At 40.3% G+C, this 20,528-nt stretch overlaps 1 protein-coding gene and 1 long non-coding RNA gene across 5 annotated transcripts in view; one reads left to right on the top strand and one right to left on the bottom strand.

The window, feature by feature from the left end:
• The window catches only part of CRIM1 (cysteine rich transmembrane BMP regulator 1), a 201,307-nt gene that overhangs the window by 19,816 nt on the left and 160,963 nt on the right, over nt 1–20,528 (bottom strand). For all 4 annotated transcript variants that reach the window (XM_010373245.2, XM_010373263.2, XM_010373271.2 and 1 more), the window contains 4 exons: nt 18,508–18,629; nt 17,145–17,354; nt 13,363–13,578; nt 8,615–8,836 (listed from right to left, as the gene is read on the bottom strand). In XM_010373245.2, the coding sequence (XP_010371547.1) occupies nt 8,615–8,836; nt 13,363–13,578; nt 17,145–17,354; nt 18,508–18,629 (770 nt within the window). The remainder of the gene's footprint in view (nt 1–8,614; nt 8,837–13,362; nt 13,579–17,144; nt 17,355–18,507; nt 18,630–20,528) is intronic.
• On the top strand, nt 2,002–14,353 carry LOC115894241. The gene is made up of 3 exons (XR_004054279.1): nt 2,002–2,112; nt 2,306–2,459; nt 14,017–14,353. It is a non-coding gene; the product is annotated as an uncharacterized LOC115894241 (long non-coding RNA).

Below are 20,528 nucleotides of genomic sequence, written 5' to 3'. Positions count from 1 at the left end.
CACACATTGAGATCAAGATCCTCTGAGTGTCACCCTAAGTGTTGGGGATGCTGACGTGAAAAAGGCATTCAAGGCCTTGGTCCTCAGGAGATGCTCCTGCACCCACAGGGTCTTGTCAGCTTTGTGGGAGTCCATATCCAAATGGATAAGCCCAGTGTCTGGAAAAGACGCACAGACAGCTGGTCCTGCTAAGAGATTTCAGTTTGGGTTCTTAAGTTTGAGGTCTGAGGGATTTACAGAAAACTTTAGTGAAGTCATTTAGGCAGGCATACAAAGGGGCCATGTATACTATGGGTAACATAAGATTTAGAAAAGGGAGTGGTAGAAAAGGCAGCCAAGTACTATCAATGACATAGCTGACCTGGGCAAGAATAGGGGAAGTACTTCTAAAATGTTAGTTTATACCTGTAACAATGCATTACAGCCCTCTCTAAGCCACAAAGAAATAAAATACCACTTCCATTTCACTTTCTAACAAGACCCTGAAATCCCTGGCTTGTCATGTGCTTTTCACTTCTGTATTGTCAGTCACATGGTGGGCACCAACTCCACACTTGGAGAATAAATGGAATGTGAACACCTCCTGTTTGAGAAACTGGTTTCACTTGTTTTTTTAAAAAACATAAAGAAGAGACTTAAAACACATGAAAATTGTAATGATGCAGGAATCTGAGAAAATAATGTACAGGCCACTAAGAACTCCTAGACAGAAGATGATGACTGATTTTCAATACGCTGACTCACCAGGCCTTTACAGACTGTAAAAGAATGAAAAGATGGAACTCAACTGAAGTCTTGCTAAAAACAGATGCAGGGGGCCTAGACAATTTCAATGCGGCAGAGATCTAATACATAGTAATTCTGTCAGGAAATGATTAAAGAATTCTGGTTAAAAATGCAACAAATGCTTACTGATTTAATTAAATCTTTGAGTATTTACTTTATAACTTTTAGCTTCCAATAAAAAAATCTGATCTTAATCCATCTTTGTTTAAAAAAAAAAAAATAAGGTAAATGCTGTCATGTCAGCTGACTCCTACCTCTCCATACTGCCTCAACCTTAATTGCTGTGAAAGCAGATTTGGCCAGTTTTAAGGCTTTTCTTAGAATTCCATTTTTGTTTTATTTTATTTCATTTATTTCTTAGGACAGGAAGTGCAAGTGTATTTATAAAGGTTAAAAGAGCCTATCAGATTTCTTCAACATACTAGAAAGAAAGAGGTGATTGCTCAGACTTCTAAGTCCTAGTTCTACAAAAAGAAATCTCACCAAATTAGTAAACATAGTCACTTTTGGCTGAGAACCAGTGCATGCAAAGAGGACACAAGTTTTCAGTAATAGAGCTTACCCCTTGTGTTAGCATTTGTTATGGGTTGATTAAGCACTTCATGGATAGTAGTTGAAGGAAACATTTTATTTTCAACTTTAAATGTGGTCTCATGTCATAGTAGGGCCTACAGTCCAAGATGTGTCTAAGGTACATGGACATTATTCACAGAAATCATTTTGGAAATGTAAAAATGTCATTTTAAAAGGCAGGCAGAAACAACTAAAGATCAAGGTGGCCCAAATACGGAGGAAGAAATACAACTTCTTTTAGGACTTAAAAGAAGCAATCTATGTAAAAGTTGGGGTATACCATCTTGTTAAGAAAACCTTAATGTAGAAGCCATTGGACCTTCCAGATTGGCCAGTTTCTGCACCTACAGAAGATATTTAATCTGGTCACAGTCCAAGCCCTGTTAAGAAAACTCTGCCAGCAGCTTCCAGAGGGTGGGCCCTCCGTGATAGGGGTCTTCCTTCCCCCATATCCTTGACCACTACAGGGTACAAAATCAGGTTTGGCCTCCTGGACCGAAATAAGAGAAAGGCAGAAGCTGTTGGATCGCTCTGGAAATAGCAGTGCAGCCTCTCTTCCGTGTAGCAGAGCTCTTTAAATTAAGAATGTGGGGCTGGAACACACCTAGACTACTCGGCTTAGGGGTTTTCCCTAAGTTAACTAGAACAACTTGAATTTCTGTTTACACAGCCGGAGGCCTGGAAAGGATACTGAAGTGAGAAGAGGAAGCTGCTTGCGGAAGAAGCAAGATCAGTTGCTTCCCAGGGCATAGGGTAAGACCCAAACAAACCGAAATCAAACATTGCTTATTTTTGTTGTGATAACTTTAGACCAGTTCCAAAGTTAGCGTGGTGCATGACAACCAGAATGTTTTCATTCTTACACTCTCTAAACAATACACAGACAATCATCCTGTTTCCCCTTCTTTTAAATCACACCTCTCATCTTTCGTTTCAATCTTTTTAGCACTAACTGTGACAACCTGGGCCTCCGTGTAGGGCCACAGCAACTGATAGCTCTGAAGAATGTGCAGGAGGTATACGTCTCCTCCCTATGAGGGTGCGCCCTGATGATAAATGCCACGTACTCTGTTCCCAGGAATCACAGTGGATCATGCACAGTAAGTTCAGACTCTTCAAATGTGACTAGCCTCTCAATATAAACGAAAATAAATGAGCCCTATTTTCTCTCTTCTGATAATGTCTAGAGGTATGAAAGAACAGTGCAGTTTGTGGGCAAGGCACTGTCGCAACACAGCTGAGCTACAGAAAGCACACTGTTTCTACCTGGGTTACAATGGAGTGACCAAAGGGGCATGGGCTATTTTAAGATGAGAGTAGGCAGGATGAGGTACACTGCCAAAGCATTGTCTAAGATATTCTTGGCCTTCAAAAGCTCATTCCTGAGATGTTGTATCCAGGCATTTCTCTTGTAGAAAGCCAGCTGCTACATTTAACAGTGAGATACTAGAATTGATTTGATAATGTTACTCAGATCAGCTGCAATCTGTTACAAGAGCAGCAATTCTACTGAATCTATCTACACTTAAATTGTGTTTACTGTTTATAAAGTATTTTTGCACATGTACATTATGTCATTTAATTTTCTTGGCACTTTTGTGAAGCTCAGGACAATATTATTACTGCCATCTTATAGATGAGGAAACTGAACTAGGGTTACATCAGATCACCAAGACATAAAGCTAGAATGTGACAAAGCTGTGATTATAATGCTCTGGTTCCAAGGGAAGTTCTCTTTCCAATGTGCAGAAGCTTTTAATTTTAAGAAAATACACTGGAGAAGCAGCAGTGAAAAATGTTCCAATGAAGGTGGGCAGTATCGTATCATTATGGTTTCAAAATGCATAACGTTAAGTTTCATGGGTTGTATAGCTTAAAGATGCCTGAATTAAATATTTACTATATTTGACTCTTGGGCTGAATTAAATACACAATGATCAACAGATGTTCCAAAGAGATGCTATATATCTCTTAAGATACCAGTTTAGCAGAGTTACGTTTAAATAAACAGAATACAAGAAAAAGGAATAATGTATAATAGATTGACTTGATATAAGGTATAGACATTTCCCTACTAAGGTTAAAGATTATTTAATCATTTGCTAGTTGAAGATCACTATGGAGAAGATTACTATACAGTGACAGTATCACAGCCAATTGAGAAGAAATACAGTTACAACACAAGCTAGGCCAGCTCCATGTGAAAGTCCCACTTCAAATATTAGTAAATACATAAATGTAAGAATAGCCAACTTCTAATCATACAGAGGTATTAATACAACCTGTTAGAAATTTTTCGTGTACCATCTACCTATAATAGAACTCATTTTCACAGATCCTTACAGATATATGACATTTAAAAACACTTCAATGATACTAGATGATTAAAAGGCATGTAATCAGAACATTTCAACTTAGTTCACATGGAAGTTATGAGCCACATATGTACTTGTATTTATTTTATATAACGTACAGATAAGTAAATATATATATTATATATAATAAACACAAACTATCCCAAATTTCTAAAGTGAGAAAGATACACTGACTCAATAATTTCTAGCCAACAAATGACTTTAAAAATCTGACCTTGAAATATCTTCTAAAATACACAGTTACAAACAAATACTTGCCAAGTCATAATTTTCAAAACAATGTTCTACCTACTAACACTTAAGACTTGGCCAACACATGAGCTATTTATTCAACATCGGTCCTGATCACCTAGAGTGGGTTAATTGGGGGACATACCTGAGCATCTTGACTTCCAAAGCCAACAGGTATGATGCAGCAGTGAAGTGGGCTTGAAAATCCTGGAAATTAACTTAAGATAGACTTTATGATCAAAGTTGTACTCTTTCTTTGTAATATCTGACCAGGAATGACTGACCTCTGGACACAGGGAGGTTCTACTGAAAGACTCATGGCTCCCCCTCCAGAAGCTGCCAGAGTCTGGTACTCAGTATGGGCAGAAGTATCACCAACACGAACATCAGAGCAAGGGTGATGTGGTCAGGGCTCATATGGGGATATGAGTATTCCCACAGGCACATGAGTGGTGTGGTATAAGGGCTGCTAATGTACTTGTCTGCTATCCTCCTTGAAGTCATGAAATAAAGACTTCATTGAAGCACTGAAATAATTTTTGCTCTGGCAAGGTTTGAGAAAGGCATGTAACATGTAATCAGTGAAATGGCCATGGGATGCTTTAGAAACCAGTACGCTCTTGCATGGCTAAGCATGTCATAACAGAGGCATCTGCTGTTTACAAGGAACCACATATCAAATCTCTTTTCACCCATTAGAATTCCCTCAGACCTTTTATCTCCACCTGATTCATACTTGTCAACTTTTGATTCTTGTTCTTCATCCTTTAAGCCTTCATTATAGTCAGCTTATGAGAATAAAATCTAAGTTTGAATGTATTTACATAGAAAGCCAAAGTACAAAACAATTAGGGAATCAGAAGATGTTCCATTAAAATGAATGGGTAATTACTATTTAGTTTCTTTCTAGCAGAAGAATGAATTCCCTAATGATGGGTATTATAAGAAACCAGACAAAGCTGTTCACTTTTCAGAATTAATCATCAATCCTATTAATTATGTCTATATTACATATCCTATTAAATTAGCACACATAATATGAGGCCTTCACACATCAAAAGAGAAGCATTATCATTGCACATTAGTGAATTGATAATTTAACAAAAGGAGCACAAATACTTGTAGTCAGAAAACTACTTTTGGTAGAATCACCACTTTTCATTTTTCTTACAGTAGGAACAAAGGATACTTCACATGCAAACTTTTTTTTTTGATCACTAATAAAAGAGGTCCCTTAATTGTGAGTTTGAGGTTTTTAGAGATCTGTATTTGACTAATTAGGGAGAACATTCATCCACGGAAGAGCCCTACAGCCAAGGTGAGGTCAGCACTGTAGGCTGGGGTGAGATAGTCTGTACATTCTAACAGCGAGATACACAAGATCCTGAGAATAGACGATAATCTGGGTTAAAACTGAGAAAGCCTAAAACAGGAAACAATGTAAGCACTGGTCTTTGGTGCCCACTGGACAAACAACTGGGTGCTTTAAGACATGCCGCCTGACCGTGTTTCCATGTTTTTCCTTTGCTCAGTGATCTCTGGATGGTGATAAAGGCTCTGCCAATGAAGCACAGCTGGCAACTGCCTTTGGGTGGCTTGTGCTGTCCAGGGTTGGCACCCTTATATAGGGACCAAGCTGGCTGGAAGTCAGGACCTCTTAGTTGATAAGAGAACAAGCCCAAATGCAAACTGGAGAGTCAGACAGGAAATCCCTATATCATAGTCGTGAACTTGACTTCGTAGGTTTAGACACAGCAGGGCTAGAAGAGAAAGGATGAACGCCTATCTAACAAGGCTACTTGCAAAGTAAATATGCAGACAGAAGACAGCTTAATGACTATTTCAATAATACACCACCACATATAAATTATTAAGATGAACGAGTGAATAAGGCACACGATTATAGTTCATTAAATGTTAAGTCTCCCCAGCATGGTCCCCTGAAGGTAAGTCATAGGTTTATACGATAAAATTACACATGCATCAGTTTGGGAGAGGGAGGGGAGTTGTGGAGAGAGATAGATCAGAATCAAAATATCCACTATACCACTATGAGCTCATATGAACTACAATTTAGCAAAAGTGCTGCAGTCCAACTTAAAATCAAAATCACAAATTTGAGCCAAACTGGTCCTTTTTTTCCTACACCAATGAAGAATGTATAATCTAAATGATGCAGGAATTGGAATAGAAAGTAGGAAGGCAAAAAATAAAAAAATAAAAAGGAAGACTAAAGAATATTATGATTTGAAAGTTTCTATTCATAATTTTGAATTTTCTCTTCATAAATTTGAATTTAAATTGGTTTTGTGAGAGATGATTATCTATCATATGAAAACAAATTTACTAGTTGAATAATTTACTAATTATGAATTTACCAAGTAGCAAAACACAACAATAAATTTACACAAAACAATCTGAGAATTTTCAACACGTGAGAGATCTGCTGTTAGGTTTTTCCTCTGAAGGTAACATGGAATTCTCAGACCTCCAGGTCCCTCGTTTCCCAAGTATGACACAAGTATCCCTGGTTGACTTGTGAACCATTTCCTTTAGTATTGAAGTTTTACTGCACTTGTACCTCTGAACTTACAAAGTTAAAAGAAAAAAGTTTTGATATATAACTATGGGGATATTGGCTATATTTTCCCCTTACCCAGCCTTAAATAGTAGCCTAGTTGTAGCTTTCATTTAGATCTCACCAAAGGTAGTGCCATTTTGTTGCGTGAATTTTGATCAGCTCTTTGAAAAGTAAGTAGCACTAAATTGGATATATGCCTTGATATATTTTTGGCTCTACTTAGAAGCTAGAAAGCTTATGGGCAGTACAGAGAAGCTGGTGTTAAAATGCAGGGCTACCACATATCCAGTTTGCTTGGGACACTCCTGATCTATGACTATTGTCCCATCAGAATTATTAACAGCCCCCTTTTCACTCTCAAAAGCATCATGGTTTGAAAAATAAATTATATGGATGGTAACACTATTAAAAGAGGGTCTAGCTTTTAAAACAGACACTTTTATTACTTTTTGGCCATCTAGCTTTTAAAACAGAACTTTTATTACTCTTTGACCATTACAGTAAGAAAATCTGTGTAAAATTCCTAAGAACAGCTATTTCCATCTCATATACCAACAAGCAGAGTCAAAGACTCAGAGTGGCCCTGTCTAGTGGCCAGAGGTTCCAAGACAAGGACAGGGAGATGTCTTCATGAGCTTGAGTTACGGCCATCATTCCTCAGCTTATCTATGGGAAATGCCACAAAACTCTGTAGCCAGATCTCCTTTATTCCCCATCTATCACTCCAGATATATGCAATGACTTGTGTTTAGAAAACATGCAAAATCTCCAACAATAAATGTACAATATGTGTGATTAGTACAGACTGTAAAGTTTTCATTTGCTACTCTGATTATAGGTTCACTACCTGATTGAGACATGTCACCGTCTTTCATTTGACTTTGAGCTTTACTGGATACAAAAGCATTAAAAGAGAGTGAAAGCCTAGGGAACAGGGGCTGTCCTTGATAGAACTGCCAGCTGTCTCACCTTTTGGGCCTCAGAACAGCATCTGGCTTATGTCCATAGGACTAATTTTGGCCCAAATGTTAGGTGCTAATATACATAGACCCTCTGCTCACAAAGATGCATCACCACCACGGGTCACAAGAAGGAGAGGGCTCTCGAGTTACTCAGGCCTCACTCTGTGTGCCTAGCCATTGATAGGGACAACCACGTGGCTGAAACAGAATCCATTAAGTGCCAGAAGACAGGAACAATTGGGAGATTAAATTAGTATGTCATATTTAGTTGATCTCAAGGCAGCAGCAAGCTTTATAAACTAAGCGGACTCTAATATGAGACATGGTGTTTCTATCTGGAAAAAACCACCACTGTCCTCATCTCTACTAAAATATGAAAATTAGCTAGGCGAGGTGGCAGGCACCTGTAATCCCAGCTACTAGGGAGGCTGAGACAGGAGAATTGCTTGAACCTAGGAGGCGGAGGTTGCAGCAAGCTAAGATTGAGCCACTGCACTCCAGCCTGGGTGACAGAGTGAGACTCTGTCTATAAAAAAACAAAACATTGTAAAAAAAAAATAGGCTGGAGAAAGAGTTCTGAAATTGAAAACCCTGAACTGGCAAAGGAGCCTGATAGAACACGACAGTGCTATAACATTATGACATTCTCAGAGAACATTTCTTTATTCTTCTTCTTTTTTTTTGAGATGGAGTCTTGCTCTGTCACCCAGGCTGGAGTGCAGTGGCACAATCTTGGCTCACTGTAACGTCTGCCTCCCGTGTTTAAGTGATTCTCCTGCCTCAGCCTCCGGAGTAGCTGGGATTACAGGTGTGTGCCACCACATCCAGCTAATTTTTGTATTTTTGGTAGAGATAGGGCTTCACCATTTTGGCCAGGCTGGTCTTGAACTCCTGACGTCAAGTGATCCACCCACCTTGGCCTCCCAAAGTGCTGGGATAACAGGCGTGAGCCACCGCGCCTGGCCTCATTTCTTTATTCTTAAGGCACCTCCTCTTGGGAGTACATCTTCCATACCTCTCTTCTGCTCAATGTTGCTACACTGGGTCTGTGTGACATGTCAAGTAGGAAACAAAACAGTTGAAAGATGTTTTTTTCTTGGTCTTACCTATGCAGTAGGGACAACACTGGCCTTTTCTCAAGACAGGTCTTTCGCAGGATACGGAAGGGCAGGACTCAGAGAAACAGCTAATTACGCTATCGATGCAAATGCAGCTGGTACAAACGTCAGGCTTCCAGGACTCAGCTGCCAGGAATATATCCCCTTCATCATTTTTGCAGTAATTAGGTACGCTGTTATTACGGGATAAGGAAGGCCGAAAAGGTTGATCTGGAAAAATGAACATATAGGTCAGCAAAGGTGCTGCTGTTGGCCAGCAACTATGCAACACAGTGTGTTTCAAAGCACACCCAGTCATGATGGCTTTGGGTGCCTCCTTGAATAAACGACACAGTAACAAATCAGAAAGGCTGATTCAGGAAGGGTCTTAAATTTTTAAACAAAATAACAAAGATCAAAAAAGAGGTGTCACAGTTATTCTGTTAGTTGCTTACACAACATCCACTCTTTCTTTATTAGCTTAATGCAATCCTGGTTTTCTTTGGGGTAGTCCCAGGACTTCGATTACAATGCATGTAAGTAAATGGGACAATCTGTTCCCTGCTTTCCTAGGCTCCCTTGAAATGGGGGTGGCCCCATCATCTAGCTGTAGGTAATGGGACGTAATGGCTAATGAGGGGATTTCTGGGAAAGCTTTCACTTTCTTCAAAGAAGGGTAGATATGTTCTGCCATCATCCTTCCACATTCTTCCTGCCTTGATAGGAGTGTGTTGATCACGGCTGTGACACCCCTATCAGAAGAGAAAGGCCTTGACCCCAACGAGGCACTGAATCAATGCTGATAAACATCTGCCTCCAAATGTCTTGTCATATATGTAAAATAAACCTCTATTTACTTAAAAATTGTAGCTGGGTTTTTTCTTACTTACGGCCACATGCAGTTTTGACCAATCAATATTCAGACAAATTTTCATTATACCAGACTACCAAAACCCACCTATGTGCAACATTCCAATGCTCAGGAATTCACATTAATGGCTGAAAGATAAGAAATCTTAATCACTCATAAGGATGCAACCACAGAGAAATCATGTGCAAATCATCTGTTTCTTTGCTATTTAAAGACTGAGACCTGAAAGTCCCCAGATCTATTTACAACTTGCAACAGAAAATGTCACCAGAAAATCTAGATATCACTTTGGGCATTGGTTTCCACTAAAATCAATGAAAACTGTAACTTCAGGCAGCAATATGACTGAGATATCAGAAAGGAAAATGTAAGTGGGTGTGGTTTCTAGTTTAGAAATGTCATAATCCCACTGATAAGAGAGCACTTCCAATCAACTTCACCACTCAAGAGTCTAGACACAGCCACGACAGCCCTACCTAGCAAACCTCTAAGAGGGCCACATTTTCTCAATGCATCCACAATCGAAAGAGATGTCGTCTGTTCTTCCCAGAACCAACTTCATGAACTCTTATTTTTAGCCAAGAACCAGAAACAACTGAGACATGTAGTTAGCACATGATCCAGAAGCTCTACATGCCACTTTTTCCTTCTATCCACCTCATGAATATACCTTACAGCCAGTAAGCAGGATGTGACCAGAAGGGCCTTTTTGAGGACCAAGGCAGTTACTTCATTGTCGACCTTCTCCGAGAGACAGAGAAGCCAGCATAATGGGATTGGCCCATACCCTCTCCTTTAAACTGGGTAACTGTATCTCCTATGACTAGTCCTAAAGGCAGCAGGCATAAGTTGAAGAACAGCCATTCGTTCCATGGCTCCATATGTACTCCAGGTCCGATTTCAGATATGATTCCACAGATCCCATCCACATAGGTTAGAGATGGCAAGATAGGATGACTTTCTCAATGACCTTTTTGTGGTTACCTATGTCTAGGGATAATTTCTTCTTCAAGAGACTGACCAGTGCTAACTTCTGCTTTGGCTAGAAATAAGTACAACACCCTCTTGTTCACAATAGGCCCTGCAAATCTCCGTGAGGTTTTTGTGACTTACGTTAACTTAGCTCATGCAAGCATTTCCAACCTTGTGTCTAAAAACTGAAAAGAGGAAGCAGGAACAGCAGTGAGGAAGCTATGGAATGACAGTGAAGTGAATAGCCTGGAATCTGCAGGGCTCTCACCGAGGCCTGGAAAGAACCCAGAGGGCATCAGCATATGCTGGCAGTGATGGCATGAGGGCTGGAGCCGAGGTAGTCTGCAGATTTCCTTCCACCAGGCAGGAGGTTCCTGATCCAACCCTGACCGACACTGTTTTTTGGAATCTTACTCATAGCATCTCCCTTCTTTGGGCCTCTTTTCTCATTTTTCCTGCTCTAGACCCCCTTCTTTACACTTCTGTTTCCAAATGTTTACTCCTTTACTTGATCTTTACCAGTGTTTTCACTGGTGTTCCTTTATTCTTTTTATTTTCTACCTCCCTCTCTCTTCTCTGCCATGCTTTTTTCCAACTCTAAAAATAAAGGAAAGAAAATTTTAAACATTATGGAAAGAAACAAGTGCTATTTTACCTTCTCCCTTTTGTATGCTGGTGAAATAAGCTTCACTTGCAGTGATGTGCAATCTTTCCTCATTTCCTTACCAGACCTTGCTTTAAACCAGGCCAGAGAAAAGGGAAAGCTGAAGAGAGGAAATGACAGGGCATCCCACAGATGGAAGCAGCATGAGGGATACGACCCTTCGTAAGCTGTTACCACACTGTGGAGCTATGCCTTTTGGGCCATTTTAGAATGCAAGTGTCCTAAGATTAGAGATGGTATTTTTCTATATGTGTAATATGCCGCTTATCAATGCCACTGTTGGGAATTACTGTGATGGGAAGAAACTGATAATTTGAGTTTTAAAGGTTTTTATTTTTTTTGTATCTCAATACAACTGTGAATGAGAAAGTCCAGAAACATCCATTAGTTATAGGTAAAGAAAAAAATCCAGGCCTAAGTTAATGAATGAGAAGTCAAAGCCAGGCACGTGAGGGGTTGCCTGTTCTTTGGAAAGATGGAAAGGGATGCAGGAATACCACCGCCTTGCTTGGCTAGAACCCCTGGGCCTCTGCACATGCCACCCACATTAGCATACTCAGAGGTTCCATCTCCATGTAGCTCTCCTTCTCTGTATGGGTTGAAACTCTGAATTCAGTAAGGTGTCCCATCAATGAATTTGGGCCAGTGGTCCTGGAGGCATTTCCTCCCCCAGTGCCACTCCCTTAGTCAACCCCTAAGTTCATCACTCAGATCCTAACACAAACAGCACTAGGGGTATTTGCTGCTTTAGTTTCCGGATTGCCTATGTTCTTGAATCCTCCCTCTCAAGGCACACCTCTCACTTTATCATTATTGACTTAATGTGGAATATTGGATTGCTTGGCTCTTTTTTTGGCGATTGCTCCAGGACAGGAGTCATGTCTGTTTTCATTAACCTTGGAATCCCCATAGCTCAATTCGGGCATTCTATAAATATTTGTAAATTCAATAGATAAATGGATATAAATCCATTATCACCAAGGAAAAGACCACTCTAAGGGGTTTCTACCAAGGGGATGTAAGTAAAGTCATTGCTATATATTAACAAAAAAAATTAGTAAGGTTTGAATCTGAGTAAATTGTGATGCCAACATAGTCGGAAATGATAGGTCATGCATATCCTAAAAATGTAACACATATGAACGATTTCTTATACTAGAAAAGATGTAGTGCTAATTAAGCTTCTCAGATTAACAATTCTGTACTAAAATGATAATACTTGGGCTGCCGTGCATGATGACAACAGCCAGTAATGTGGCTATCCCTATAAGTTCATCTGATTAATTCCAAAAACGCCATCAACATAAACCTATAAAAAATTTAGACACTGATGATGCTGCACATAATAATGAAACAACAGATTCTGGCAAGCTGACTAGATAATCCAATGTAAAAAAAAGTAATAAAATACAAGGGCTTATGTTTTGCTGAGCAGAAATGCTCTACGAATATGTTTAGAAAGTAAATGGTTATTAAGTTGAAATATGGGAAGAATAAGCAACAACAAGATAACTACTTGTTCTGTCAACTTGGTAATTTTATATTTAAATATCTTTTGAAAAAGTCGCATCTACTGTTAATTAAAAGTACTACTAAAGTTATATAAAACCAGTAACTTATGATTAACATCTTGACAAATTTCCTTCTAATAAGTTTCATGGCCATACATTTACCTGCTAAGGTCAGATTATCTGAGAAATAAAAAGTAGAAAATAATTAGCACTCCTTATACATGTGCAGTGCTACTTACTTAATGCTTTTTGATATTAACTTACTAATCATCCCAAGTTTGAGGGTGTGGCATTATGCATATTTCAAGGTCTCTTCACCACCCTTATATTTTTCAAAGAATTTTATTTACATTATTTATCAATAACTATTCTTCACATTTGTTACACAAGGATGACTTTTCACATTAACAAAATCATTTGGTTAATTTGGTGCGGTGAAACTATCTCTACTTAGGTATATTCCTTGAGTTTGAGATGTAGGGTTAAGGAAATAAATGGCAAGATAAACAGTCTCCTTTTTTGTTTCAGTTATCTCAGGTATGAGGCACACTGACTGCATAAATAGGTGGCTGATAAAGAGAATACATGCAGGAAGCAGGCTGATAGCTGTTCCTGAGGCGATACCGGGTTTGGCGCACTCCTACATGGGGGTCACCCTGACCTGTGGGTCCCACAGAATGACAACACCCAGAGCTGCATCCTTCCCCACCAAGCATATATGAGGCATGATGTTGCTTACCTGTACACTGTGGGCAGCAGGAATCCTGGGTGCGTGAGGGGTTCTGGCAGAGCAGCGGTGGGCACACCTCTGTCTCACACAGCACCCGTCCGCTGTGACAGGTGCACTGAGTACAGGAGTCAATGTTCCACGTTTCTCCTTCCACAAAGTATTCTCCTCCAGGGGCGTGGCAAATGGAGGGAGTGCTGAGCTCTGGCTTCTGCACCACAAAGTCATCTGGGGAATGACACAAAATCAGAGCACAAGACATTATTCATCTGCAATCTTTCCAACTCCTGAAAGCCTGGTGCTGTTTGCTTTAAGGGATAAAAAAGATGAACTCTAAAGAGCATCTCACTCTATTCTTATCAAGAGAATAGTGAAGAAAATATTCTATGCATGGAAACAGAAGACAATGGCAAAAGAGCTAATATTAGGATGTGAGGTTCAAGTGGTTCGAGTCCGTCAACAGTAATAAGATAATTCAATAAGATCATTAAATTACGGTGGGGGGGCACTCCCACTCTAGAGATGAGAACAGGGGCCTCTTCTGGCATTTCTGTGAATGTGTAGGATTGTCTCGAATTCAGATCTGTCATTTATGGAATACTTGCTATGGTTCAGTTATTTCCATGCTAAGCACTTTACATGTGTTATTTCATTTATTCCTTACAGTCACCATATTTTACGCATGAGGAAACTGAGAGCTCAGGGAGAGACAAGGGAAACTGCAACCCAAGTCTATGGTTGTTTGGATCATGGATATGTCTCCGGATTAAATAAAACTTCCAAATGATCGATGCCCTATCTGCTTTATTATTTCTGGGATCCTGAGTACTTTTATGCTTGGAAATACATCCTGCTGTCAAGCAGGCCACACCCCAATCTAAACCAGCGGCCAGCAAACTGAGGAGGAATGCTCCTGTAGAATCAACAGTCTGAAAACCCTCACCTGAGACTGAGACTAAACATGTGTTTGGCAAGAACATCACCAAGAGATGTAAATGCTGGAAGGCTGGTGATAACTATCATTTCCTGCCCCAGAGGAGAGGTAGTTTTGGTCTCTCGGAGAGATGACACTGATAGAGAGGGAATTTAATGTTGAAAATGTCTGAAGAGGGGCTGGGAGTTGCCCTGAAGTTTTTCTGGGGAAATGAGAAGTATGAAGACATTAACCATAGTCACGTAATCCAAATACAACAAGCACTTCCAGAAGGTGTTGACAGTGTTGAATCCCGCCAAGAAATAGTCTGGAGACATCATGGCTAGCTCATGCTTGGAGCTCGGTGGAAGTCACGCCCCATTACGGGCCCATATATGCAGAGATGCTCAGAGCTGAAATCTCCTTAAGAGTGAATTGGGGCTATGACTTTCAAAGTGGTGGTTAGTATGAGAGTCAACAATACTAATGAAATTAAGTGATGTGGGCTGATTTCCAGTTAAGGGGGTAAAAACTTCTAATACAGCTTCGTCTCAAGGGAATTACTAAAAAGGCTGGAACTTAGACCCAGGGACATATCACAGAAAACTGATATTCATCAATCCATGCTTACATTCGCAAGCAACTGTAACCAGCTTTCCAGTATAAGAACAACAGAGAGGAAGATGACTACAATGAAAACTGTGCTGAACAATACGGTAAATGTGCATTTGTGGTTTACAGAGAAACAAAAGTCCCAAAAAGTATCAATAAATGAATATAGCAAAAGCCTCCCTTATTGCTTTCAAAAAGGGCTTAGAGAGGACTGACAATTACTGCCTTGTTCAATGCTGACATGTATGGAAGTGGTCAGAGGAAATCTGATGTGTGTGTTTGTAGGTATGCTTTCTTGCTCACCTTTTTGCCATACGATGTGCCTCAAGGCAAAACACAAGACGGGCCAGAGACATGGAGACAAAAGATAAACTCAAAGGTAGAGAGTATGGAAGACAGAAAATCTCAGAGACGGTATCATTTAGTAAATATTCATTAGAAGAGTTCAGGAGATGCTCCTGTATCCCAAGAAGAAAAACAGCTGATCTTGGAATGAAGAGGGGAGAAAAATATTCTTTAAAGCAGGAGTCCGTGAATGCAACAGCTCTGGAGTCTCTACTCAGAAGGAGCCTTATATGGCAACATGCTAAAGGTTTGTGGAAAAAATTTACCTCTACACATCCATATATATAAATGTGTTTTCATACACGTATATCCAGATGTTGACACACCCACAATAAGGTATTAACAACAACTTCACATGTGCTTACATAAGAACTTTCTATGACTCTGTAACAGAGAAGTATCTTTCTGGTTCTACTCATTTTCAGTTCTTAGGTCAATTACCTATTCTTAATGTCTTTGCATTTCTACCAATCTAGCTGTTAGAATTCTTCATTGAGGATGTTTAGCGAAGACCCAGGTACAAATCCCTCCTCTATGATTCACATCTATAATTAAAGCAGGGGTCTTCATGCAAACACATGACTTTTCCCTCCCCAAAGAGTCAGTACAAAGTTCTATCATATTAAAGTCCTCATTTACCTTCTTATGCAGGGGACTCTAGAACTTTTTCACATTTAACTAGCAAAATATGGGAAAAATGGAAAGAGTTCTGATATGGAATACTTCTAACTGAACTATAGGGAAGCAAAACAAAATAAAGAGAGTCATCTCTTCTGCATTGTAATCTGGTTTTCTACAAGGTATGGGAGCTGCCTGTCACTCTGATACTGTAGCTATTGAGCTGTGCAGAATCTCAGAGCTGAAAGGGACTTAAGTGTCCCTCTCCCTGACTCCCCGACCATGGCGAACAAGGTCAACTTCCCTCCCAGGCTAGTCTTGTTGCAAAAGGACCAGGCTTCAGGCTCCCAGCTACACCTTTTGCACAGGTGGACTCATGCACAGGGAGATACAGGACCAGGACTGACCAGAGGAAAAACAATCATACTCCAAAACCTGACAGTAGACTTAACTTTGAAACAAATCTGATACAAGATTTGAGAGACTTCATTTTTCCCAGGCCTTTCGGCAGACATACTATTTTACTCTGGGTAAGAGAGTCCATCTTTCTGTGTCTGTTTTCCAAATGAGAAACTGCCTCAGTGTGTTTTTCCCTAACTCAAAGTGGCCTGCACAGAGAGGGAAATAATAGATATAAGACTGTGTTGAGCTCTTTGGATAAAAGGTACTAGATGAGGTTTGTGGTTATAATTACTGTTATTGACAATTATAATTCAGACCCCCCTGAATTACAAATCTGTTCTGGTTTTCCAGTAACTTATCTTGATTACCATGATTATGATTTTAAGTGTTTTGGATGTGTGTTAACTCTAAATCTCTTCATTTGGCAAGAGTGCCACATGTCTACTAATTTAAAAAAGAACAATAGCCACAGACTTCAACAAGTTTCTCCCTCTCAAACATTACTTTATATGTGATAAGGTTTTATGGGATAAAACTAGCACCAATCCCCTCAAATTAATGAGGACATTCAGACTTAATATGCTATCAATAAAATGGAGAGCTGGAATGTAAGTACATCAGCCCACAAACATTTACAAAAATGTAGTCCAAAGACCTTATATAACTGAGTCAATCATTCAGAAAGGAGACTTGTTTCTAGAATGTCAGAATTTTCTCTGGTCTTTGGTTCTTCACTGATAGTGCCCGGACCATTCTGTGGTGGTTGTTGACAAAAGCCACGCAGTGCTGAAAAGTGTTCCAGGGGTTGTCCCCTCCAACCTCTCCAGAGTTACAAATGTGTCTAGACCCCTGCAAGGCAGAAGTCATTTGCTTATGGAGCACACAGATGGCAGCCAGCTTTTACCTGCACATGATGGGCAGCACTGTCCAGGGTGAATGGTGGGGTTGCCACAGGCAGGCACCGGGCAGGTGATCAGGGCACACATTTCCCGTCCATTGAGACAGTAGCATTCCCGGCACCCATCATGCCAGCTCTCCTCATTTTTATGATGATGACCATCCACGGTGAGACAAGTGCCCGACAGGATGGGTGGCCCAGCTGAAGCAGAGACCTCTGGACAGACAGAACGCAGCCTGGTAAAGAAGTGGCTACTGCATAAGAGAAACAGCCTGCAGAGTCTGTACATGGACTGGACCCTGGCCACCAACAATTATGTCTACACAGGATAGTTTGTGACATGGGATATGTTCATGAAAAGAATTTAAGTCAATATGCTCTCAATTTTGAAAAAAGAGGAAAAAACCTGCAAATAGTTTCTCTCCAATTGGTAGGATGATCGCTGATTTTTTATTCCTTCTACTCTACTTTCTCATATTTTATAACAATAAACAAGCACTGACTTTATAACAAATGTTACACATATGTTGAATGTATCCAGAATAATTGCTCTAGAAGCTTCAACCAATGGGGACATCCTGGGCCCCTTGCAAATAACAGAGTTTTGTTCAGCAGAACAATTAAAACAGTGACTAGATTTTTGTTTACTCCAACCCCTTAGAAACACCATTAAGGTGGTAACTGTCCAGTTTTGAAAAATCGTAAAGCAAAGTTTAGGAATCTTTTATAGTTTAATCTGTGGATTATGCTGACAAGTACAACATACAGGGACAGGCAGCAGGGGTGGAGCTGGAGTAAGGGCAGAAACGGCGGTCAGGGCGCATGCTCAGTGGTTTCAGGAATCTCCCTGGAGAAGCCTCAAGCAGCAGGGATACCTGGGCTCTGTGCTTATTCACAGCTGTGGGCTGGCATGTGCTTATTCAGCCAAAGGCTAAATTCTCAAGGAAAACTGTTATCTGGAAATACAAGAGCTCACTTTTGAGCTATACCCACCCTCTAGAACTTTGAAATGGGGATATTTACTGTTGCAATTTTATGGATCTTACTCCTGAACAGAGAGAGGCTCTATAGAGGTTGAGATAATTGTGCTTTAGGCTAAAGTTACTGATACGAGTAAAAAGAGCTGGGAAGTGATTAATTTAGTCAATGTGCTTGTCCATCATATGCTTACTTTACATTCTATTCTAAGCTTTTACTTCATAAAAATGAAAGGAAAATGGAGTCCTGTGGGACGGTCCCACAGAGACTGACATTTGTGTCAGAATAGGCAGCAATCACTGAAACCATTTCATTTACAGGGTGTCCTTCTGTTCTTTGTTTCGGTGCCCCTGGCTGCTTTGAGGGGGAAGGGCCATGTGTACACACTTACCTCTGCACTTGCAGATAAGACAGCCGTGACTGTCCTGCTGGAAACCCAAGGGGCAGATCTTACTGCATGACAGCTCTGGACATTTCTTACAGCGGCAGATGTCACAGCCATGCTTATTCTTCCTGGGTAATTAAAATTTTGTCAGAAGTCAGAAAATCAAAAAGTCTCAAATGATGCCCAAGCACTCAGACCAAGGGTCAATAAAGTGATATTGCTATTAAACAGAATGACTTGACTTTTGCTCTCAGACTCCTGGGGTATGGGTAATTAGCACCCTGTGGCCATGACCACCACTCACTCATGACCAAGGCTGAGAGTTGCCTAAGCACTTGTGCGCTTCTAGGATGTGGCTCTCAGAATCCCAATGACAGGACTGTTGATTTAATTTGGGAGAGTGGTACACCACATTAAAAGGTGAATGTGAAACTCCATGAATAGGAAAGTGAAGGAGATTTTGTTGGTTTATCTGTTTATTCATTTGTTCATCCATCCATCCATCCATCCACCCACCCACCCACCCACCTACCTACTGATCCATCCATCCATCTATCCCTCCCCCTCCCTCCTTTCTGGAAGTATCTGCTGCATGCATAAAGTTATCTTCAGTCAGAAGGTTACATAAAAGGGGCACCAACTGCTGCCTTCATCTTGACACTCCCACGTGATGTCTGGCCAGGAATTCTCTTTTGGTGTGTGTCCTTAAAACATGTGTTCTAGCCAGTATAATATTCAGTTGTCCAAGGTGTCCAACTGGGTCCTCCCTGAATGTGCCGGCAGGAATACAAAGTGAAATTTACAATCATCTAAGAGATTTTCCTCCAAGATGAAGGCTGGATTTGAACAAAGCCTTGATTCTGAACTGCCATGATACTGTAGCAAGTGGTTGCAGCTACTATTGTGGTAATACTACTTCATTTTATATTAGCAGTCAGGTTAAGAAATAATACTCTTATTGGCATCATATTCATATTTTAGGATTAAGAATGATGATGATTCATTATTTTATCTGGGGAATTTTAAGGAACAATGTTTCCAATTTAATTATCCAATGAAAATTAGAAAGAAGACCTCTCCCAAAACTAGAATTTTTAAAGGAAGAATGAAAAGGATGACTGACAGAAGATGAGAAGAGATGATGGGTCTAAGTCCCTTATAATTATTAGTACTAGGCTGGGCACAGTGGCTCACGCCTGTAATCCAGCACTTTGGAAGGCCGAGGCAGGCTGATTGCTTGAGCCAGGAGTTCCAGATCAGCCTGGCAAACATGGTGAAACCCCATCTCACCAAAAAACACAAAAATTAGCTGGGCATGGTGGCACATGCCTCTAGTCCCAGCTACTTGGGAGGCTGAGGCTGAGCTGGGAGGATTGACAGCCTGGGAGGTTGAGGCTGCAGTGAGCCATGCTTGTGCCACTGCACTTACGGCCTATGTGACAGAGCAATACCGTGCCTTAAAAAAAAAAAAAAAAAGAATTTCTAGCAGTCACATAAATATACCAAGTTGGAAAGACAGATTGAAATGAAAGACAGCAAAGGAAAAAATATAAACTAAGGTGATTTTTCTAAAGGTATCAACTTGATATAAAGGCAAATACAGGTGCTTATACAAACACTAAAGAAACAAATATGAAGTGTCTATTTCCTACCCTCCCCCACTGGAATAATCTAGATTCTCATGGAGTTTGACTCAATAAGGTGTATTAGAAAACAAAAGTCATGACCCTTATCTCTAAGAAAATTCATAAAATCTAACACTAGATAAAGAAAAAAATATGAAACGCTGACTAGTTCCAAGGTGAGACACCTAGGCATGGCAGATAAGGATGCATTATATATCAAGTGAGTGGGGGTCGGTCTTCAATTGATCTTAGAGTATGTGTTAAATAAATGATCACAAACAGACCCTGGGACAGGTGTGAAGGGCTGTAGCATTTCCAACACTGGGTCCTCTCAATTCCATCTCCTAATCTCGCCAGCAGAGTCTAAAGGACTCTGCTATGGGAAAGTCTCACACAACAGGC

Source organism: Rhinopithecus roxellana, chromosome 17 (genome assembly GCF_007565055.1).
Source record: "Rhinopithecus roxellana isolate Shanxi Qingling chromosome 17, ASM756505v1, whole genome shotgun sequence".
Classification (NCBI taxonomy): domain Eukaryota; kingdom Metazoa; phylum Chordata; class Mammalia; order Primates; family Cercopithecidae; genus Rhinopithecus; species Rhinopithecus roxellana.
Note: the sequence above shows the minus strand (reverse complement) of the source record. Positions and strands in the feature narration are given on the sequence as shown.